The 23,932-nt window shown below is 46.6% G+C and overlaps 1 protein-coding gene across 4 annotated transcripts in view; it reads left to right on the forward strand.

Annotated features, from left to right (window-relative positions):
- DNAAF11 (dynein axonemal assembly factor 11) overlaps window positions 1-23,932 on the forward strand; it is a 35,997-nt gene that overhangs the window by 6,375 nt on the left and 5,690 nt on the right. For all 4 annotated transcript variants that reach the window (XR_013233972.1, XM_077351472.1, XM_077351471.1 and 1 more), the window contains exons 3-11: window positions 384-461; window positions 5,049-5,221; window positions 7,804-8,003; window positions 10,332-10,523; window positions 12,656-12,733; window positions 16,827-16,892; window positions 19,233-19,302; window positions 21,338-21,433; window positions 23,365-23,450. Coding sequence is in view for 3 of the 4 variants with exons in the window: in XM_077351472.1 (XP_077207587.1) it covers window positions 384-461; window positions 5,049-5,221; window positions 7,804-8,003; window positions 10,332-10,523; window positions 12,656-12,733; window positions 16,827-16,892; window positions 19,233-19,302; window positions 21,338-21,433; window positions 23,365-23,450 (1,039 nt within the window). In the remaining variant the exon portion in view is untranslated. The remainder of the gene's footprint in view (window positions 1-383; window positions 462-5,048; window positions 5,222-7,803; window positions 8,004-10,331; window positions 10,524-12,655; window positions 12,734-16,826; window positions 16,893-19,232; window positions 19,303-21,337; window positions 21,434-23,364; window positions 23,451-23,932) is intronic.

Below are 23,932 nucleotides of genomic sequence, written 5' to 3' on the forward strand. Positions count from 1 at the left end.
AACAGCTTTATCATTGCTGTGGCGAGCCCAAGGTTTCATGTGGGGGAGCTGGTTTCATGTGGGGGAGCGGGGAATCAAACCCGGCTTGCCAGAATAGAAGTCCACACTCCTAACCACCCTGGCTCTTTAGAAAGTTGGTTGCACCAGGCAGGGCTTGTGCCTGACAAGACTTCTGACCCGCATGCCCACGGACAAAACTAGGTCTTCTTACACTTTCTCCCTCGTGCCTTTTTTTGTTGTTTTGCTTATGTATTGCCAGAGACATTCATAGAACCTACAATTTGCCTACCCCACCCTCCACCCGCAGTACCTGGTCACATGACAGTGAGGTCTAGTCAGTCCCAATGGCTGATTAGTAAAGGTGTGTTTTTGTTCTGTTCCAGAAAATGTCGGCAAGCTGAAGAAGCTGGAGTATTTAAATTTGGCTTTGAACAATATTGAAAAAGTTGAAAATTTGGAAGGTGAGCCCTTTTTCGCTTTAAAAATGTTTCCTCAGCCAGGGCTTCATGAAACCCTGGGGTTTCTCGATGGCCCTGGAAGGGCTTCCTGAATGGGTGGGAGTTAATTTTTTAATATATTTTTAAAATTAAATTTGTTACACATGGGTGATATGATGATATATGGTCATGTCGACTCCCCCCCACCCAATGGCCAATGAGTTTAGTATTGTTTGGGTGAGAGACCTATGACATCTTTGATTCTACACTTTCTTTGTTTTTTCCATTGTGGATCCTACTGAATTCAGATCGATTAGAACTTGGGTCTTCCTCTATCCCCCCCATTGAAACAGAAATTGTTCTGCACTCGATTGGGAAAGCTGAGAGCGGGGAGGGGGAGCTAAGCACAGCAAGAGCCTCTTTCTTTTCTTGAATGGGGGTGGGGGGTGGGGGAGAGGATTGGAGATAACAGAGAGAAGAGAGAAGTTAGGGCTTCTGGAGCGCAGTCACTTTAAGGGAAGCCTTGCAACCGGGAACCAGGAAGTCTTTGAACTGACGCCCTGGCCAATCAGGGAAGATTGCTGTGCTATGTCAGCGTTGGAGGTACGAAGCAGGAAGTTAATGTGCAAAAAGCAGAGATCTGTACATTTACTGATGCTGATTTTTCCAATATCGAGGGTTATATCCACTCCTGTATATCGCAAGGGAAAGGTAGGGTCACTCCGGATCAATAATGGATGTTACAGAGAGAAAATTTAAGGGGCCCTAATCAAAGTGGAAATCGAATTCAGTGTAGACGGCAGAGATTTATTCAAACTGGGAATGGGTAAAAAGCCCCGTGCAGACTATACCCAGGATGATGGCCCTGGAAGGGTTTCCCGAATGGATGAGAGATAATTTTTTAAATATATATTTTTTAAATTTGTTAAACATATATTGGGTAATATGACTATCTATGATCATGTTGACCCCCCTCCTATGGCCAATGATGGGTCTGGAGGGGGTGGGAAGGGGCGAGGTCCCAGGTGGGCATGTACACTGCTCTGTTTGCCAATCATATTCTTCATGATTGTGTCACTTCTGGGGTTTCTCGAAGCCTGAAGAATGTTTCAGGGGTTTCTCGACAGTAAAAAAGTGGAGAAAGGCTGCTCTAAAGACTGGAGAGAAATCCCTGGTCACCAAAGAGAAGAGAGGTGTGTTTCTATACCTCACTTTTCACTACTCGAAGGAGTCCCAAAAATCCCTTCCCAAAACCCCTCCCCACAGCAGGCACCCTGTGAGGCAGGTGAGGCTGAGAGAGCTCTAAGAAAAATGCTCTTGCAAGAACAGCTCTGAGAGAACTGTGACTAGCCCCTGGTCACCCGGCTGGCTGCATGTAGAGGAGTGGGGAATCAAACCTGGATTAAATCCAGATGGGAGTCCATGGCTCTTTAACCACTCCACCACACTAGCTCTCAAGCATCCTCCTTAGTCATAAATTCCGCATGAGGAAACCATAGGAGCTCACCTGTGGCCATTAGCAAGCCATCTGCTTAGGAAAGAGCCGTCACTTAGCTGCCTTAATAACACTGTGACCATCTGAATGGGCTCCCCAGCTGGACTCCTGCTTCTACCATTCCATGCCTGGTTGACACTAGCATACCATCTGTTTGGTCTCCAGGCGCACTGGGGGAAGACTGGATGGAGCGTTTTCACTTCTTAGTTTAAAAACGTTTAGACTGATGAATTTTAAAGCTCTTGAAATTTTAGTTCTGTGGGTTTTTAATCCCATAACTGTCATAATTTAAATCTAATAATAATAAATCTAATAATAATAATAATAATAATATTTAATCATCATAAGCTTCCCTGAGACCATTTGGAGAGGATCATGTGGGCTCAAGACGAACCACCAGCTGTGCTTCCAGAGGTTTCCAGGCCTGCATCGTTGGCATCTTCGATGAAAAAGCTCTGATCTAGGAAGGCTTGGGCCCATTCTGCACACAAAGGATAATGCACTTTCAGTGTGCTTTGGCAGCTGGATTTCCCTGTGCAGAACAGGAAAATCTACTTCTAAAGTGCATTGAAAGTGCATTATCTGTTGTGCACAGAATAGGCCCTGGAAGGAGAACCCTGTAGCTATCAGAGGACAGGGTCTGGTGGACCAGTGGCAGGCATCAATGCATTGGAGCACATTCAGTTTTAGCTAATGATATAGGTTGCGATCTTAGCAATGGAAGCCAATAAGAGAATGCGGGAAAATCCTGGCAATTCTGGGGAACATAGCCAACATGCAGCACGAGATGATATTGTCATAATTAGTGTAGTTTCTTTCTTTAATGGAAGCTGATATGCCCGTGACGATACTTGATGGGTTACAAGTGGACCCAAATGAGCATTTGGCTTAATCAGAATTTTTTTAAAGTGACATTTACTCTGGTTAATACGTGTTTGACATTATCGCTCTTCTTTCCGGAGAGTCGCGTTTTTGAAAATTGGTTCCGCTTTTCCCTGCTTGGGGCAACTGTATTGGCGTCACAGTTTCCTCCTCTGGGAGTTAGATCACAAAACCGATTCATTTGGATCACACAAAACCCAAGAATTTGATCCTGTGGGAGACCTTTGGCGATGGAGGATGGCTTTCTTGCCTCCCCCTCCCACTGTTGCACCAAATGTTCACCCAGTGTTTCTTCTGTGGGACCGGACACTCCCCAGAAATTGGGGTGGGGGCAGAGGTCTGTAAGGATGGTGGTGAAAGAAGAAGAAGAAGAAGAAGAAGAAGAAGAAGAAGAAGAAGAAGAAGGGTTGGTTCTTATATGCCACTTTTCCCTACCAGAAGGAGGCTCAAAGCGGCTTACAGTCGCCTTCCCATTCCTCTCCCCACAACAGACACCCTGTGGGGTGGGTGAGGCTGAGAGAGCCCTGATATCACTACTCGGTCAGAACAGTTTTATCAGTGCCGTGGGGAGCCCAAGGTCATCCAGCTGGCTGCATGTGGGGGAGCGCAGAATCGAACCCGGCATGCCAGATTAGAAGTCCACACTCCTAACCACTACACCAAACTGGCTCTCTTGGGCGGCAACAAGTCACAGCCAACTCACAGTGACTCCCTACCACCCCCAAAGGTTTTCAAGGCAAAAGACATTGAGAGGGTTGGACTAGATGACCCTGTAGATCCTTCCCAGCTCTCAGCTAAAGTTTGGTATTTGTTGAGTTATAGGGTCGCAGTTGTTTTCCATTTGCGAGGCTAAAAAAACAGGATAATTGAGCACAATCCCAGGACAGCTCCCCTCCTTTGATTTCATTGGGAAAGTTAAGCACCTGCTTTAACTTGTCCCTGTGGAAATGAAGGAGAAACATTTAACCTCAGGTGGGTGAAATCTAATGTTCCTTTAGGGAGCAAAATGAAGCAGAATTTGTGCACTAGTTATCAATCTGTTTTATCTTCCCCCAGTACACTCAAGGCAGCATATTGATTTCCCCTCCCTCTGCCTTCACAACCGTTCTGTGACTCAATGAGTGAATGGCAAAAGGTTGTCCAGCGAGGTGAACAGGGATTCGAACCTGGGTCTTCCAGGACTGGTCCCATATTACAGAAGCTACGCCATCTGTTGGGGTCAACCCAGGTTGCACGTGTAGAAGTTATTTCCTGTTCCAGCTTTTAATCACTTGGGCCGGATTCAAACCATCAGTAGCCTAATTTTAGACTAATGGCTGTAGGCCATATGTGCCCAATATCAAAGCTAGCTACCCAAAATAGTCTGTATAACTCATTAATCACTCTAATGCCTTTCCAGTGACGTCTTTTATGAAACGGCTCCTGTTTTATGACAAACGTGAAGCTGGAGACCAGTCAATTGACATAATTCTTTCAAGGTCCAGTGGATCCAATAGCTGATATTTTTGTGTGTGAAACAGACAATTTAGCTAGAACTTGTGCCCTGGGAATAAGTGCGGGGGTCCCCAATACGGCGCCCCCTCCAAGTGCCCACCGAGTATTTTTAGAAAGCAAGCAGGACCAACTGGGAGCTTTGCCCAGCCATGATTTTGATTGGTTGCTGGAGATCTGATTGGCGGTGCTGATTAAAAAGCAAACAAGGCCTGAAATATTGAAGAGTTACTGTTATGCATAACTCCCTGTCAGTTTGTGGCCGGCATCACCGCATCCAAGAGCCTCTTGTGGCACAGAGTGGTAAGGCAGCAGACATGCAGTCTGAAAGCTCTGCCCATTAGGCTGGGAGTTCGATCCCAGCAGCCGGCTCAAGGTTGACTCAGCCTTCCATCCTTCCGAGGTCGGTAAAATGAGTACCCAGCTTGCTGGGGGGTAAACGGTAATGACAGGGGAAGGCACTGGCAAACCACCCCGTATTGAGTCTGCCATGAAAACGCTAGAGGGCGTCACCCCAAGGCTCAAACATCACCCGGTGCTTGCCCAGGGGTTACCTTTACCTCACCGCATTCATGTGAGTCATTTCAGAAAACGTTTTTGTACATGCGTCCATTACCCTGTGCCAGATTTCCGATTGTGACCACAAGCTCGAAATGGTTTGGCTGCCCCGGGGTAAGGGGCTATGCTTAATAAATAAAACATCCATTTAGAGGGTAAAAAAAACCCTTGCGTTTTCCAAACAGGCTGTGAAGACCTACAGAAGCTTGATCTGACAGCTAATTTCATAGGTGACTTGTCCGGCATTGAGTCCCTGAAGAAGAACATACACCTCAAAGAGCTCTTCCTCGTAGGGAACCCCTGTACTGATTTTGAAGGCTATAGACAGTTTGTGGTTGCGACTCTTCATCAGCTACAGGTATGTGATGCTGATACATATTCATTAAAAAGATTCTGACCCTGCCATTCTGGCATATCTCCTTTGAACCCATTTACATACCTGTCAACAGTACAATAAGAACCTCTTGTGGCGCAAAGTGGTAAGGCAGCAGACATACTGTCTGAAGCTGTCTGTCCATGAGGCTGGGAGTTCAATCCCAGCAGCCGGCTCAAGGTTGACTCAGCCTTCCATCCTTCCGAGGTCAGTAAAATGAGTACCCAGCTTGCTGGGGGGTAAACGGTAATGACTGGGGAAGGCACTGGCAAACCACCCCGTATTGAGTCTTCCATGAAAACGCTAGAGGGCGTCACCCCAAGGGTCAGACATGACCCAGTGCTTGCACAGGGGATACCTTTACTTTTACCTTTACAACAGTACAATAAATCAGCAGTATTTATTTGATTTTAATAGCTTTTACCTGATTTATACCTTGCCTTTCTGCCCTCATTTTTTATTTATTTCATTTACATTATTTATTCTCCCCCTTTCTCCCTGAGACTCAGGGCACTTCCGCGTTCGTATTCTCAAACCGCCCTGAGCCATAGGGGAGGGCGGTATATAAATAGAATAAATAAAAGTTTTGTCATTTGTGTTTTGTCGTTTTCATCCCCTGTCCATGCACTCCCTCTAGTGGTCACTTCGATATTAAGTCTCTACATCTGCAGCATATTTCCCTGTCATTTTAAAAGGGAGAGAAATACACTAGACATGCAACAATGAAGTGTCCGCTAAAGGGAGTAAAAACAGATGCGGACATTTAAAAAAAAATGAAAGACTAGGGACGCACGAGCAATAAAAAGAAGCATGGAAGAGTCCTTGAGGCTAGGGTTACCAGATGTCTTCTTTTTAGAGGTAATGTCTTCTTCTTTTTTTCGTCTGTCCTATTTTGGGCTGTTTTTATAGAAAAATTGATGAGAACGTCCTCTTTTCGGGCTGGGAAGCTTTTTGCACTACAGTCCAGTCCCGAACTCCCCTGCTGGCTGCCAGATTTAGCAACCCTCATGCTCCTACCATGGGCTGAGGGTACTTGCCAGTTCTTTCCCATGCTCTTCGGTCCTGATGGGCAGCTGATGAAAGACGAAGACTCTTTCAGATGTTTGTTATCTGTGGGTTGGCCCGGGGACCGCAAAACCTCCAAGAAGCACAAAACAATCATTCTGACAATCATTTAAAAAAAACCAAAACAAGCACAGCCATCAGCACAGCCCCCCCCCCCCCCCCAAGCAGATCAGTTAGCAGTACAGGAAACGCAGACGTGACATAACTCCAGGAAATCAGTCGTAAGGAAAGAGGGAGGGAATAGCCAGCAGACAAAATTCATTCCCCAAATGCCATCAGGAAAAGAACCGTTCTTAGCACATCCGCCAAAAGGTCAAGAGGATCGTAGCGCTTGCAAGATAACGGGGAGCATCCTTCCTCGGTGCCAAGGGCCAGAATTAGTTAATCCAATATTAATGTTAATGCAAAATATAGATTGGTCCTTTTAGCATGTAATGAAATTCATGCTAAAAGTTTTGCCGGGCGCATTGGACAGAAGCATTTATCAGGCCGATTCCCTGCTCCTCAGACTGACAAATGGCTGGTAATTTTTTCCCCCTCCCAGAGCAAATTTAGCTGCCTTGCAGGCAGGTCCACCCAATTTAGCTCGCGTATCTTTTAGGCTCCAGCCTATATTTAGATTCAGATTTTTAAAAATGCCATTTGGCTTAAATGGAGCTAAAAACAGCCTGAAGTAGCCATTAGCTGGTATAGCTCAGAGTATTTTCTATGAGCTATGTTTGGTCCGGAGATAGATCTTCCCAAAGGTCAGTCCACCCTATAACCATTCTGGGACTGCCAAGTCTGAATCCCAAACTCAAGCAGCCACACGGCTCTGATCCAGGGTTGCCAACTGAGGCTTGGGAAAGAACTGGAGGTTTTGAGGGAGGCGACTGGGAAGGGAGGGGTTTGGGCAGGAGTGTGATCACAGTGAGTGATGCCGTAGAATCCACTTTCAAAAGCAGCCTTGTTCTCCAGGGGAACCGATCTCTGTCGGCTGGAGATCTAATTTGGGGAGCTCACCAGCCCCTACCTGAACCTTGGCAGCTCCACGTATAGAAGGGTCAGTGGTTACGAGAAGTTCTGATACTGAGATATATATATATATATATAGCCTTTTTGGTCCTGGCCCGAACCTGGTGGAATGAGCTCCTGGGAGAGCTGCGGGCCCTGCGGGAACTTCCGGTGTTCCGCAGGGCCTGCAAAACAAGAGTTCTTCCGACCAGCTCTATGGTTGAGGCTGGGGTCAGCAAGGAAGATCGATGCCCCCCCCTGGTAGTCATCTTGACCTCCTTCCTCACCCCTCCAGTAGAGATGGGTGGATGGCGTTTTCTGCCATGTTTATGTCTTTTAATGGGAGGTTTTAATGTCTTTTTATTGTACACTGTAACCCGCCACGAGATGGCTTTGGAAGTGGCGGGAAATAAATAAATATAATAGCAACAACCGCAACAATAATAATGGACAGATTTCTTGACAACGTGTAGCATTTTTTAAAAAAAACGTTTCCCCTCCTTTTCAAGTTTTTGGATGCTAAAGAAATCAGGCGTTCGGAGAGGATACAGGCTTTGCAGAATTATGCCGAGGTCAAAAAACGAATCAACGAGCAAGAAGAGGCCTACCTTCTTAAGAGGACCCGGGAAAAGGAAGAGGCAGAAAGGCAGGCCCGGGACAAACGGGAGAAGAAAAAGAAAGACCGGACGTCTGGCTTCGATGGCCGGCGGTATGCCCATACGCCCCACACTCATGCGCATGCTTGAACACGTGAAACCGCCTTCTGCCCTTTCAGACCCTCCGCAGCCATTTGCTCCCTCAGCAGCCAGTGCTGTGGCGCTGGGGGGGGGGCAGTGCCGGTGGTGGCATACAACCTAGCACCTGCACGGCATACAACCTCTGCACCAGCATGCGTGTGCCAACTGGTGTGCCGGTGCCACCCCTCCCTCCTGCGCCGTGGAGCTGGCTGATTCGGATGCGGACGGCTGCTTGGGCGGCCGAAGCGCCCAACCCTACTCAGCACTGTGAGGGACTGACAGTATTTCTTGTCGAGCCAAAGGCCGTTGCAATCCATCACAGAGATCATAAAACATAAGTCAAGCCAGATCTAAGAGTGCTGATAGAAAAACATTTCACCATTCTGTTACCCGAGAGGTAGCCCATAATGGAAGGGTGCCTCACACAGAGATATCTTCATGCACAGAAGCCCATGACTGGACTCTGAGCAGGTTGGTACACACAGAAACCAGCCTGGCAGAGACTGACTATGGAGTCAGTAGGGTCCCTTAGGAAACCTAGGAAGCCAGGCTTTGGGCTTCACTAGATTTCTTACATTTCCTCCTTGCCCAACTGACTGAGCTAAATGTGCACGTTATCTAAATCCCCCCCCCCCCCAGCCAAAGACCATTAGACTATCTACAGGAAGGTAATATCCCTTCAAGGTACTAACTGCAACTTCTTTTGTCTCTCTTGTCCAGTGTAATTTCTGTCTAGCACCATCTCTTATCCCCAAATGTCTTCCCCCAGTCCTTCCTGATAAAACAAAGACAAGGCCATTAGCCACACATTACACCTAGCCAAGGTACTCGATGAGATTACTCCACACCTCCCACTCTAGTGACCTCACAGTTCAAACCCACCTATCAGGTACTCATAATATCAGAGACCAATCATCAATCACGGACCTCCCAGTGGGCAGTTTCTGGGGCTGGCCTGGGAATTTCAAACACTATATCAAGCCTTGCGCACACCCTGTGTGTGTGTGTGTTGTGTTATCCACACCCGGCATCCTGTCCACCCCTGATGTCGTCAACCCTGTGTCTGGGCTGCTTGGATCCAAGAAAGGTGCAGTATCTTGAACTTGTCCCCCTGTAGAACTTAGTGTATGTATGGTTTTGCTTATGTGTGTGTTTTGAATGTAACCCTGATATTTTCCCCAAATAAATCCCCTGAGTGTAAGTTTTTGTCTTCTTCATTTAAAAAGGGTTTCTTCCAGGGAAAGGACCCCGTAAAAATTGGTAGTAAAGATCCTGTGTTACCCAGCCTCTTGCTATCCCCAGCAATTTGGGTAACACTTCTGTCTCAGCTTTTGTCTATCTTTTCCCAACTGGAAGGCAGGCAGTGATATTCCTAAGTGAAATTTATTTATTTATTTTTAGATTTATATACCACCGCTCTCAATATTGTCTCACGGCGGTTTACAATAAAAAAATACAATACAGACCTCTAAAAACCCCTTAATATATTAAAAGATGGCAATATTATCAGAGCTGGTCCCTGGCAGAGCTAGTCCATGCAGTCGTGCTTCTAGCTCACTGCCACACGCTGGCCAGCTTTGCATTTGGCTGTAGCTGCGAACAAGACCCCTGGGCCCAGAGGAAAAGGGGGTGGCTGAAGCTCATGGTCCCAGTGAGCTGTTTGGGGTTTTCCCCTCCTGTCCAAGCATCTTGAATGGTAGAGCATCTGCTTGGCACATAGAAGGTCCCAGGTTCTGGGTCAGTGATGCTCTGTATCCTTGGTCAGCAATGGGACAGCTTCTTGAGTTCTGGCCCCATTGGTGGACCTCCCGATGGCCCCTGGGCTTTGGCCCCTTTGTGGCACAGACTGTTGGACTGGATGGGCCATTGGCCTGATCCAACATGGCTTCTCTTATGTCCTCTGTATTCCTGGTGTTTGCGGGGGTGGGGTGGGGTGGGGGAACAGTGGGGAAGCTTCTGGAGTTCTGGGCCCCCTGGTGAACCTCCTTACAGCACCCACATTTTTGGTCACTGTGGGACACAGAATGTTGGACTGGATGGGCCATTGGACTGATCCGACATGACTTCTTTTCTATTCCTGTTTTCTCCTCTTCAGTGTAAAGGACCAAGCAGTAGGTGACCCCGAGACTGAATAGGCAATACTGACATTAATGGGCCAAGGGTCTGAGTCAGTACGAGGCCGTTTCCTGCATGTTCATTCCTAGTATTTTTTAAAAACTAAAATGTTCCATTTTCGTGGCTGTGTGGCAACTGTAATCAGCCTCTGATTGCGGGGATGTCTTTTGTGCCTTGTTGTCCAGCATCTACTCCCTCGAAGAAGGAGAAAACCGTCTAAAGGGCGAAGGAGAAAACCGCTCCTGCAGTGTGGTGACAGAGGAAGAGGATGACGAAGAAGAAAAAGCTTTCTGGGAGGAGCCCGTGCCCCACACGCCAGAGGCGAGGCTAGAAGCTCACCGCTTCCTTGAAGAAAGAAAGAACACTAAAGGGAACAGGTTATTGGTCTTTCTCACTCCCTGTTTCCCCTACTGATGATCAACGATTTTCTGTGTTACCAGATTTGCATTGATTTTCATCCCAGCCGCGCGACTCAGTGTTGTCTCTAAATAGCTGCTTGGGGTTTTCCCCTCCTGCCCAAGCAACATTCGATACGCCTTAGAGCGCGCGTGATGTTCACAAATCTGTAGGTACGGCACCTTTGTTCCGGCTGACTCTGCACTCCCTACGATGGAACACAAGGTGAGGCGTGGGCAGAGAGGACAGGTGGAGAAGGGACCGGAAGCGATAAAGGTCAAGGGGTGATCAGATGGCCAGGAGTAGCAATAAATTGAGTCCCTGCTCTTCTCCGCATCGCTGAGATGAGCTTCTGTGGCTGGCGGCTTAAGTTCCTTGGAGAGCATATTCTTACTGAAGGAGACACAGGAAAGGTCAGCCATCCCTTCCCTGTGCTGTGTGAATCAAAATACACAATAGGTCTGACCCAAGTTGGATGAGAGGTGCCAGATCCGGCTTGTTGGTTGGGGGAGTTGACCTTCAAAGCGTTCAGTTGCCCAATTCAGCTCAGGAGTGCTGCAGGAGCAGGAGGGCTTCAAGCTCCTCTCCTAGAATCATAGAGTTGGAAGGGACCTCCTGGGTCATCTAGTCCAACCCCCTGCACTGTGCAGGATAGTCACGACCCTCATCCACTGTCACCTGCCACCCCTTTGTGCCTTCACAGAATCAGCCTCTCTGTCAGATGGCTCTCCAGCCTCTGTTTAAAAATCTCCAAAGCTGGAGAACCCACCACCTCCCGAGGAAGCCTGTTCCACTGAGAAACTACTCTCACTGTCAGGAACTCCTTCCAGAGGTTTAGACGGAATTTCCTTTCTATTAATTTCATCCCATTGGCTCTTGTCCGTCCCTCCGGGGCAAGAGAGAACAAATCTGCTCCATCCTCTTTTAAATACTTGAAGATGGTGATCAGATCCCCTCTCAGTCGTCTCCTCTCCAGGCTAAACAGACAAAGCCCCCCCATGCCATTTCACATTTGGAAACAACTATGGCAGGGCTATTTGCCCACTCCTCAGGCTGAGCTTGTCCCTCGGGATGTGATTATTCAGATACGTGGTTAATATAGCAGAGTTTGCCCTGACCGAAGCGTGATACTGAGTGTAGTAAAATCAGTTTCCCTAGATGACTGTTGCAAGAACAACTACAAAAGGCAAACTGACATGTATCCAGGTAGATTCAATTCACATTCAGGTGGTGGTCAACAGGAGAGAGAGAAGCCTTATCTAAAGAAGCTGCTTTTCTTTACTAGAAGGAGTCTCAAAGTGGCTTCCAATCGCCTTCCCTTTCCTCTCCCCACAACAAACACCCTATGAGGTAGGTGGGGCTGAGAGAGCCCTGATATCACTGTTTGGTCAGAACAGCACTGTCAGAGCTGTGAGGAGCCCAAGATCACCCAGCTGGCTGCATGTGAAGGAGCAGGAAATTAAACCTGGCTCACCAGATTAGAAGCTGCCGCTCTTAACCATGACACCACCGGCTGTCTCAAGACTGTCCCTATCACCAGTGACCAGCTGGTCTGGCAACACGTGTGAGGGAATATGAAGGAGTCTTCTCTACAGGAGAGACCCGCAGAGATATGTGTCTCCAGGGAAGGCCATGGGAAGAGAGGGAAACGACAAAGTGTGTGAGAGAGGAGGGGTCAGAGGGCAGCTCCCAGGATAAGACCAAGAGAGGCATCCCCTTCAAGGATCTAACACCTGTACACAGGGTGATACAGCGCCCCCTCCTCCTATTCACCTGTGAAATGGCTTTCTGGAAAGCTCCTGAGCCCATAACCTGAGCATTCTTTGAGCATGGGATGGAAGTTCTCTGTTGGGATTGGGATTTGTTAGCCAGGACCTGAGCTCTCAGGAGCCATACATAGTTTTTAACTTTTCTGGCGTTTCTGATTTCAAGTGACACACTTCCTAGTATGAAAGTGAGGAAGGGGTGCTTTTAATGTATTTTAATCAAAAGCTAGATCGTGTCCTACAGGCTTCCTCTTGTCCTTTCTTTCTTGCCTCTTGGAAGGAATTGGAGTGCAAAATCAAAAACTGCTGTCCCTTCCTCCCCCTCCCCCCCTTTTTTTTTTTGACAGAGATCAGGACAAGGAAGAGAAGCCACCGAGGCCTTTGATCACAGCAGAAGGAAGAGTTCTCAACGCGAATGCTCCCCAGTGCGTAAGGAGAAGCCGTCCTCTTGGAGACCGAGCTCTGTTTTAATGAAAGGCTCAGCGAGCCAATGAGGGAGTACAATAATTCAGTAGTCAGAACAGAAGAAGAAGAAGACGAGTTGGTTCTTCTTTGCTGCTTTTCTCTACCCAAAGGAGTCTCAAAGTGGCTTACAATCTCCTTCCCTTTCCTCTCCCCACCACAGACACCCTGTGGGGTGGGTGAGGCTGAGAGAGCCCTGATATTCCTGCTCGGTCAGAACAGTTTTATCAGTGCTGTGGCGAGCCCAAGGTCACCCTGCTGGCTGCATGTGGGGGAGTGCAGAATCGAACCCGGCATGCCAGATTAGAAGTCCGCACTCAACCACTATACCAAACAGCTTTGCCGGATTCTCAAAAGAGTATTTTTTTTTCCATTTAAGGTTTGCTGTGCCCAGGCTTGATAGCCTGCTCCAAAGCTGGAGAATGAGTGTGATCAAGCACCAGGGATGGCCAAACTGTGGCGCTCCAGATGCCCATGAACTACAATCCCCACGAGCCCCTGCCAGTATGGTGCTGGCAGAGGCTCATGGGAATTATGGTCCATGGACATCTGGAGAGCCACAGTTTAGCCACCCCTGAAGTAGATTCTTCAACGGTTAAAAACGAGCAAGAATCCAGTAGCATCCTAAATAACAAACATTTTGGCAGGATGTAAGCTTTTATGAGTCACTGCTTACTTCTTCAGTTTACTTTAAGGAGCTCCTGGACACTTGCTCTTTTCTACTGCTACAGACGGAGTAAAATGGCGGCCTACCTTAATCTATTTCCAATGGTTAAGAAAGCTATCTTGGTTTCTGCTGTCCCCAACTCTATGTGCCAGCTAATATCTTTGTGCCCTAAGCCAGGGGTAGTCAACCTGTGGTCCTCCAGATGTCCATGGACTTCAGTTCCCATGAGCCCCTGCCAGCATTTGCTGGCAGGGGCTCATGGGAATTGTAGTCCATTGACATCTGGAGGACCACAGGTTGACTACTCCTGCCCTAAGCTACGATTTTCCAGGTTTTGCATGTTTGTTATTGACCAGTTCTCCAGATGGCAGAATTAAGATATGATCGTATGTGAGCTGCCTTTTTTATAGGGAAGGGGTTACAAGCAGACGACTAAAATAATTAAGGGGATGGAACACCTTCCCTATGAAGAAAGGTTAAGGAAGTCTTTAGCTTGGAGAAATTATGATTGAGGGGTGACATGACAGAGGTTGACAAAATTGTGCATGGGATAGAAGAGGTAGAAAGAAGGACTTTTCCCAAGAACTCTTCAGCACTCAATGACATTCATGAGCAGGAGGCTTATAACAGGTAAAAGTCAGTACTTCTTCGAATTCCTACTCAGGCCACAGAAACACACGTTCTCTTAGCCTGAGCTACCCCACAGGGTTGTTGCAAGGATAATACTGAGAAGGGGAGAACAATGTCAGCTGCTTTCTGCCCCCGTTGGTGAGAAAATAACTAAATAGGGAATTGCAGAGCTGGTATCTTGACATAATTTTTCCTTTCTCGTAGGAGTGATCTCCTGCTTTGCAGATGTCATGTCTCTCTGTCTTTCCCTGTTGATTCATTCATTTTACTTTGACCAGACGAGTTACTTTAAAAGGCTTCACCAGCGGTCATCCCCGTTTTAGTGTCACGTTAGAGGGCAATGCCGTCTTTGCCTTGTGCCCGAGAGCTACAAGGGGAAGGCAGAGCAGTGGCAGAAAAACAAATCCCGATGTTTGACAACACTGCCTTGCAAGGAACTTGCAGCTGTATCGATGTCTCAGCTCCCTTGTAACAATGTGTTGACAGCTGCACAAAAATGAGTGTCGTTTTCTCGTTCAGGGGAAGACAGACAGGCAGCACCTTGAAAAGGTTGCATCGGCAGGTTGGAACGGTGGCCCTCAGAGTTGAAAATGCAGGGGGGAGGTACCTTCAAAGCTCCTCAGACTTACTGCGTGGTCTACTTTTCTCTTTGTGTAGTGGATTAATGCAGCAACCTTGTTGGGTGATTAATTTCACTGAAACAAGAGGAAGAGGAAGCTACTGTGGCTACATGATCTTTTCTCAGATATCAAGTTCCTAGTCCTTTTAGTGCAGTTGCAGATACTGTGGTTTTTTGGTGAAAGATACTTTTCCTTTGTAAAGTGATACCTGTTAGATCTTTTTGTCTCTGATTTGTTATCCCTCTCCCACAATTTCTTTCTTTCTTTCTTTCTTTCTTTCTTTCTTTCTTTCTTTCTTTCTTTCTTTCTTTCTTTCTTTCTTTCTTTCTTTCTTTCTTTCTCTCTTTCTCTCTTTCTCTCTCTCTCTCTCTCTCTCTCTCTCTCTCTCTCTCTCTCTGGCTGCTTGCTTCATGGGCAAGGCTTAAAAAGGCCTAAGTTAAGAGTAAACTAAGTATTCTCAACATATCTTGTCTTGTATATACACGAGACAGATTTATAGAACATTCAGTCAAGAGAAGAATGTGTGTTCAATTTTTTTTCCCCTGGCATGCTTTGGGCCTCCATTGAGGAAGAAGGCAGGGTGGAAGTGAAGAAAAGAAAAGAAATAAAAGAGAGGGAATTTGAACACACTAATTAAAAAAAAATCAAAGTGAGGAAGGTTTGCCTTTTCTAGTTGGATTGGCTTGTGCCATTTATGCTGTCTGTCCTTCAGAGATGGCAGCTGCTTTCATAAAAAAAACCCTATTTATATAATCACCATGGAGCAGAAATAGCATTGCCAGCTTTGGGCTGGGAAATACCTGGAGATTTTTTGAGGGTGGGGGTGGAGCCTGGGGAAATGTGATTTTGGGAAGAGGAGGAACTTCCCCGCTCCAACACATGCAGCCAGCTGGGTGATCGTGGGCTTGCCAGAGCCCCAATAGTGCTGATCTCACCTCAAGGAACTCTCATCCCCGCTTCCCCCACAGGGTGTCTGTTGTGGGGAGAGGAAAGGGAAGGTGAATGTCAGCCGCTTTGAGACTCCTTTGGGTAGAGAAAAGCAGCATATAAGAACCAACTCTTCTTCTTCTTCTCCTTCTAAAACAGGTCTCTTGTTTCCAGGCTGAAATCATGTATATGAGGACCCCTGGCTTAGAGAAGTGAAACCGAACAGGCAGTGTAGGTTGAAACAAGACCCAAACACTGAGGAGACTGATCTTTCGAATGAATAATACATTATAACACTCTCTGAAAAAATGTCACATATTGATTTTAAAAAACAACACAATGCTATTCTATTCCACATAAATAACAGGTACGACATCATTTCTTCATTAGTTTTGCTGCCAGTAGATGTCTCTCTCCCAGCATGAGCTGCCTTTAAGAAAATAATAAATTTGAGTTTGGTGCACAAGGCTTCCTTCCCGGTTGAACTTCACCCCCCCCCCCTACAAACTGCAAAACAGTTTATGTATTTCTACAGGTATTCTTCAGTCCATCGTTGATCTTCTGTGCAGGCAACCACGAGGACTGCGCATGAGTAGCCCTGCCACCAGAGAGGTCTTTACCGACAAGAATCTCCAGGAGGCACTGCGCATCAGAGCCAGAAACTTGTTCCTTCCCAGGCACTTCATGCTCCCTTGCAGCAGTACCCTGCTTTTAACTACACAAAGGAGTCTCAAAACAGCTTACAATTGTCTTCCCTCCTTCCCCCCACAACTGACACCCTATGAGTTAGGTGGTGCTGAGGAACTGTGACTGATCCAAAGTCATCCAGCTGGTTTTGTGCAGGCACACATGCCTTTCCTTCTGCCCCACTGAATGCTCTGACTTTGGTAGTGCTAGTGGTACTGAGGGCGGGGATGCTGGTGTGTGGGAGCACATGGTTGCGTGGTGGGAACAGATTCTGACTCTGGCACGCAGCACCCCCTGGAAGCTCTTAGCTGTGAAGACCTCTCTGACAGCAGGCCCACTCATGTGTGCCTGCACAGAAGATACTCGATGAACAATAGATACAGGTAAGTGCCACTTTGTTCTACATCAGGAGAACAATGCATGTCTTGTTAACAAAGCCATGCCTGATGTCTTCTAAAACCTTTAGCAGTCAAAGAACTTCATCCCAGCCTTCTAAAAGTGCGTGTGTTTTCTTTCTGTCTCTAGGCTTCCTTTCTCCTTGAAAGATGACGAAGAAAACAACCAGTTCATTTTGGATCTTGCTGTTTACAGGTAAGAATAATGGGGGTAGGGTTGCCAGGTCCCTCTTGGCCACCGGCAGGGGTTGCGGTGCAGGGTAGGGTTGCCAATTCCAGGTTGGAAAACTCGAGATTTGGGGATGGAGCCTGGAGAAGACAGGAATCTCAACGGGGTATGATGCCATAGACTCCATCCTCCAAAGTGTGTGTATTCTCTGCAATCTGGAGTTCAGGCTGGTATTCTTAGATTTCTACGGTTTTTAAATATTTTAAAATATTTGCACATCTACAGTGCCTGCTTTGTTGGGTACTGCCTAATGCAGCCTTTCTCAAATTTTTTAACATTGAGAACCCCCTGAAACACTCTTCAGGCTTTGAGAAACTCCAGAAGTGCTGAATGTGATGGGGAAGCATAGCTGTGTACATACCTACTCAGAGCCCTTCCCCTTTACATCCCCTCCAGGTCCATTGTTGGCCATGAGGAAGGGGGTGCAGGTTGACATGACCATATATGGTCCTATCACCTGATAGATGTTGAACAAATTTAAAAAATATATTAAAATATATTAAAATTGAATTCACTCCCACCCATTCAGGAAACCCTTCCAGGGCCATCAAGAAACCCCAGTGGTTCTCAAAACCCTGGTCAAGAAAGCCTGGCCTAATGTTAACAGGTACCAACCAACTGGTTTATAGATCCACAAAGGGGGCTGAAGGAACAGTCAGGGTTAAATTGGTCTGACAGCACAGCTGAACATAGCTATCTAAATCCCTCTCATTGCAGGCAGCTAAACTGAGATGCAATTGCAGCTCTGATTTCATTTCATTCAGTTTTCATGAAGACTTAGGTTTGGTTTCCTCTACACTGTTTCTTTGGTGCCTGCGGGCACCTTGGGAATTCTGCCATAAAATGCTGGGTGCAGCCACAAAATGGCTGCTGGAAGAGGTGGAGCCAGTAACAAGATGGCTGCCGCCAAGCAGTTTCCCTTCAATCGCACATAGAAGATCCTTGTTGCTATGGTGACAGCTGTTGAAGAAAGGATTTTTTTAAAAAAAGTCTGCACAGCCAATCAAACCTCCAATGGCTGACCAGCTCCCTTCTTTTCTTAAATGTTCAGAATAGAGAAAGGGAGAAAAGCAAGGTATTAACAAAGTAGAAATAAATCATAAGAGAATTCAAAGCCCAAGAGCACCCTCTGTTCCATAGAGCTTGGGGGAGATCAGGAGGCCAGAGAAAAAGAGAGAAACAAAACTGTTGTTAGGATTGCTAGACCTCCAGGTGGGACACCAAGCAAAAGAATCATAGAGTTGGAAGGGGCCTCCAGGGTCATCTAGTCCAACCTGCAGCAGAATGCAGGAAATTTACAACTACCTGCCCATCTACAATTGGCTCAGTTCCGGGCCCAGACTATGTCACATCCCAACCCAGAGCTAGCAACCCTGTTCTGAATTTGCCTAGAGATGTAAGGCCTTGCAGGATGTAGAACTAGGGTGTCAAACATACGGCCCACAGACTGGAATCAGCCCATCCAGTGCTTGTATCTGACCCATGAACAGAGACTGGGCAATATGTATCCCAAAAATCTCTTGGATTGAGCATCCACCACTTGCTCAGGATCCCCAGCCCCACAGAGACCAGACTGGCCTCAACCATAGTCAGGGCTTTTTTGGGTCTGGCCTCTGCCTAGTGAAATCAAGGTCCTGTTCAGGGCCCATAAGACAGAGCTGTTCCACTAGGCCCATGGCTGAGGCCTAGTATTCTAGCTGGCCCGTATTCTTGGTCCTGTCAATTTCCAACCGAGAAATAAACTTTCTTACGTGTCCCACCTTTCTTTTACATGAAGGATGCATCATCCGGCACAGCAGGTTTTATAATTTTAGAGAAACTGTTTATGAGCTAAATTTAATTATTTGTGTATTTAAATTTTTTGGTAACCTTTTTAAATGTCCGCATTTTGGTACGTTGTGACCCTCAACCTTTTGGAGAAGCACGGGGTAGAAGTATCATTCATTCATTCATTCATTCATTCATTCATATACTGCCTTCCCCGAAGCCTGAAGGCGGTTTACGTAACGATACAGAAAACTTAGATTAACAATAATAAAGTGATAACAACAAGCAACATAGAACAGTAGAAAAATATGGAAAACATTAACATATACTGATAGCCCAGTGGGTTGGGCAGAATTGCAGAGAACTGTCCTGACTGTATCTCATCATGTTAGTAAATACCTATGCGAAGCAGAATGCTATGGATCCAACTAGTTTATGGAGACAACGCTATGCTTCTTAGTATAAACATGACCTACCCCTTCACCCTTTCTCCCCACCCATTAAGAGCCACTCAACTAAACAGACTTGTTTATTCTGAAGACATCTAGACACCTCTCTGCTTGATGTTGACGTCCAGCCCTCCTACATCCGGGTGATGGTCAAGGGCAAGGTCAGTACCGCTCTACCGTAATACGTAAGTTCAGTTTTTAGTCATTTTCAGTGTGCTAATTTTGGTGCCTTGACTCACCATACTGACGGAGCGATGGGACTTGAGGAAAGGGAAATGACATCATAAATGAAGGTGACAGGGCGGTTAGTGGGGAGCTGGGATGGGGCAAAGAGTGCTGAAGACATATATGAGAGGTAGAGAGGGAGAACCAGTTCGGAGGGAGAACACAAAGGCATCTTGGGGTCATGCCATTTTGGAATGCCAGCTAAGGAGAGAAGGCTAGAATTATTTATTTGAATCAATAATGCTTCTCATGTTGAGAGCGTCTTGCCCAGGGGTCCCCAACCTTTCTGAGACTGCGGGCATATTTGGAATTCTGAAAGAGCATGGTAGTCACAATCACAAAATGGCTGCCACAAGAGGCGGGGCCACACACACCAAGGAAGCCCCAGGGCAGCTGAAAAAGAGGGCAATTCAGGATTATACCAGGAAAGAGAAGTGAGAGAGAGTAAAACAAACCAGTCAGTCCTTTAAAAAAACTTAGGTGCCATGAAAGGGGTTGGCCAGGCCTTGGGCTGGTAGTCCGCTATCGATATAACTATCTGTTTTTCCTATTTGTCTGTCTGCCTGCCCATCATCCATCCATCATTTACCACCCGAGGCATGAGATGATGGAAGTCCATTGAGAGGGGAAGGGGAGGTTAGTTTTCACTGCCCTGGAAGGATAAGGTTTATGCTGTTTTATTGGGGGATTTTATTGTGGGTTTTTTCTATTATGTAACCCGCCACGAGCCAGCTAGCCTGGAGGTGTCAAGCTATAAATTAAATAATAATTATTATTACAATTGTCTATATCTGTCTATCCATTTTAGAGCCTGAAGCGGCGCGTAGGAGGCCAGCACCGTGGCGTTGAGAGGAGGGGAGGCTGCGGCGGTGTGACAGAGCTCTGTGCCTGCATGTGGCCACTGGCTGGCACACTGCTGCCCCTCCTCTCCTGCCACAGTGCTGGCCGCCTCGGGCCTGGGTAACCACCGAGGCAGCCGAAATGCACAACCATAATTCCATTTCTACCTGTCTGTCCATCTGTCGGTCTGAGATGGAGTTTTCATCTAGCTAGACTTTGGGACTAACGCTCCCCAAATGCCATCCGTGAAGTGCAGACCATAGATTGCCCTACTCTTGAATACTGTGTGTGTGTGTGTATACAAAATTACAATTGAAAGTTGCCTTTGACTGACAGTCCAAAAAGGCCCCAAAATAGAGTCAAGTGTACTTCTGGGCCATTTTCCTTCCTGCCGAACCCCATTTTAATTCAGGTAAGCTTTTCTGCGTGACAAAATTAGCCCTAAGAGCTATAATTTACAGGGAACAGAGAGCTGAAGGTATATACCTTTTCTGGAGGGGAAAAAAAGAGGAATCTTCCATTTCCCTCGTTTTCAGTTGCAAAAACGCAGTGGTGCTATTAAGCTGAGCCCAAGATGAGAAACTCCATTTGTAATCATGCTACTAAATGCAGATTAAAATTACTTTAATCTTCAAGGGAGTAGCATAATTATTCCCATTTAGTTGCTAATATAACTTAAGCACGATGTCATAACCTTCTTTAGAAATGTCACATCCACCCCACCCCCCCAGCGGCAAAGCTGATGTCATACCCGCATGTCTCTGTCTGTCTATATATACACGCACGCATCATACTTAATACCTTAAATGGAAAATGTTTAAGATGCAAATCGCCCATTGGGACTGCGGTGGTAATACGTACCGCAAGAGAAGGTTTAACTCAATAAATCTTCTCAGATCAAAGACATGTTAACTGTGTATTTTCTAACTAGGTCACATGTGTGTTATTCTGCCATTTTAATATTCCATCTCCCCATAAATCCACCCAAATAAGTCTGGTAAAATATGAGGTTTTGAAATGAATCTTAAATCAAGTGGTTTATTTCTTTGGCACTCTCTCTCTCTCTCTCTCTCTCTCTCTCTCTCTCTCTCTCTCTCTCTCTCTCTCTCTCTCTCTCTTTTGTTTTTTTAGCCTTTTCAGCTTGTCCTCCCTGCAGAAGTGAAGCCAGACAGCAGCTCTGCCAGAAGATCTCAGACAACTGGACATTTGGTTGTCAGCCTGCCAAAGGTAAGAGAAGTGTTCCCCACAGGTGTTAAAACAGAGGGCAGTTCCCCAGGGGCCAGTCAGAGGGCGGGCCCTCCCCCTGAGGGCCAATCAGAGGCCCCACAGTGGTTACTGATGGTGCACCAGCTTACCTGAGTGGTCTTCAAGGGGTAGGCCCTCCCTCCCGAGGGCTGTTCAGAGGGCCAGCACGTCCTGACAAGTACCCTACACATTTTATTTTGTGTGTGTGTGGGTATAAAACCTGTTAAATATTTATCAGGTGAGATGAAGAAGAAGAGTTGGTTCTTAGATGCCACTTTTCTCTCCTTAAAGGAGTCTCAAAGCGGCTTACATTCTCCTTCCCTTTCCTCTCCCCACAACAGACACCCTGTGGGGGAAGCGGGGATGAGAGTTCCTTGAGGTGAGATCAGCCCTATTGGGACTCTGGCAAGCCCAAGATCACCCAGCTGGCTGCATGTGTTGGAGCGGGGAATCAAACCTGGCTCGCCAGATTAAAAGCCGCCTCTCTTAACCATTACACTAAGCTGGCTCTGTACTGCCTGTTGTGGGGAGAGGAAAGAGAAGGAAATTGTAAGCTCCTTTGAGTCTCCTTCAGGTAGTGAAAAGCAGGGTATAAAAACCAACTCTTCTTCTGTTTTCCTTTTCCCCCAGTAAATATATTATAACCTGTATTTTAATACATATGTATGTTGGGGGGTAAACGGTCATGACTGGGGAAGGCACTGGCAAACCACCCCATATTGAGTCTGCCATGAAAATGCTGGAGGGCGTCACCCCAAGGGTCAGACATGACCCGGTGCTTGCATAGGGGATACCTTTACCTTTAATACTTTTAACTTTTAATGACAGTATTACAAGGGATGGCATGGATTTTGTTAAAAGTGGCAATCCGAGTTTATATTAGAATTTTTTTTAAAAATTACCATTAGGTATTCCTTTTATTTGGACAGCTTTGGTATTAGGGAAGGTAGAATGCTTTTGTTTTCTCTAAATTTGTTTTTGTGCTAGGATCTTATTAGAAATGAAAGAATGTAACGAAATGTCATTAAGGGATAAGAATAATGGATATAAACAAAGAACATAGCCAACAGTGTTATAACACAAGTTTTATTATATGCTGTGTGGTTCCTGTTTTATTTCTAAATAAAATTATACACACACACACACATATGTAGAACCTGAAGAAGTGGGCAGTGACTCAGTGATCAGGACAAATGGACTCACAATTTTAGCTGCATCAGAAGAAGTGAGCTGAGCGGTGACTCGGCACATTCGTCCCCTGCTGCAAAAATTGTTTGGCTTTCGGGTTCTATGGGACTCTCGCTCTTTGCTACTTGAAGAAGTGGCCACCGACTCACAGGAACTCATTCCTTGCAATACATTTTATTAGTCTTTAAATTGCTCTTCTGCTCTACAGCTGTGGTTCTCAACCTTTCTAATGCCGCGACCCTTTAATACAGTTCCTCTTGTGGTGGTGACCCCCAACCATAAAATTATTCAAGGGTTCTTTTGCAGAAATTAAACCGAAACTGACCAGTGGTGTGAAGATCCATTGTTCGTGATTGTATATAAATTGGCTTTTTTCCAGGGTTTCTCAGTTCAGTTCTGCCTCTTGTCCCACCATGCCGATCTCGCTTTTTTCCACTGCTCCAGACAGACGAACACTCTATCTTGATCTACCCCACAAGGCTGTTGTGTGGGTGGTGTCTCCCCCCCCCCCGGCCAAGCTGCTTGCCCTGCCGCGACCCCTGTGAAAGGGTCGTTTGACCCCCAAAGTGGTCCTGGCCCCCAGGTTGAGAACCGCTGCTCTACGGCAAGTTGAGGGTTGTAACCAGGGGCTCCTAGTCGGACTCCAGCGAGCACACGCCACAGGCTGTCCTGCTAAAGATGCAACATTACAACGAAACCAATCTCGCTCTGTTTTTTTTCCCCAGGCGAAAGACACAATTGTGGCTCCCCCCAAAAAAACCACTTCAAAGGAGCTCTCTGGTATCAATCAATCGCAGGCACATCTTAAAAGGTAATTTTGGAGATCCTCTCCCCCCCCCCCCACACACACATTGTTTTATATGGGATGGAAAAGGGTTATTCATCTGCCGGTATATCGGCACACAATGGGCAGGTAATTGTCGACAGTAACAAAAAAAGGGGGAAGGTATTGATTTGTATGAAGTAAGCTCTGCAGGCAGGCTGTTGGCCTAATAGCCTGTCCAGGGCTGCATATAGACTTATCTGCTTCAATGGTGGAGCCAAGAAAGCTCTTACAACCATGGGGAAGTTGTATTCCTTTGAGGGACACCGAGCCCCCCTCGATATTACGGAAAAAAAACTCAGGTCCTTCCGGAAGAACAGCTTCTTCAGATCCTCTGCTCTGCTCCAGCACTAGGACAACATAGGTCGGTTTGGAGTCCCTTCTTGTCTTGAGCCAGTGTGACGTGGTGGATCAGAGAGGTGGCTTCCATAGTGTTTGCCTGTTTTATGTAAACCGCCCTGAGCCTCAAG

Source organism: Paroedura picta, chromosome 9, assembly GCF_049243985.1.
Source record: "Paroedura picta isolate Pp20150507F chromosome 9, Ppicta_v3.0, whole genome shotgun sequence".
Classification (NCBI taxonomy): Eukaryota; Metazoa; Chordata; class Lepidosauria; order Squamata; family Gekkonidae; genus Paroedura; species Paroedura picta.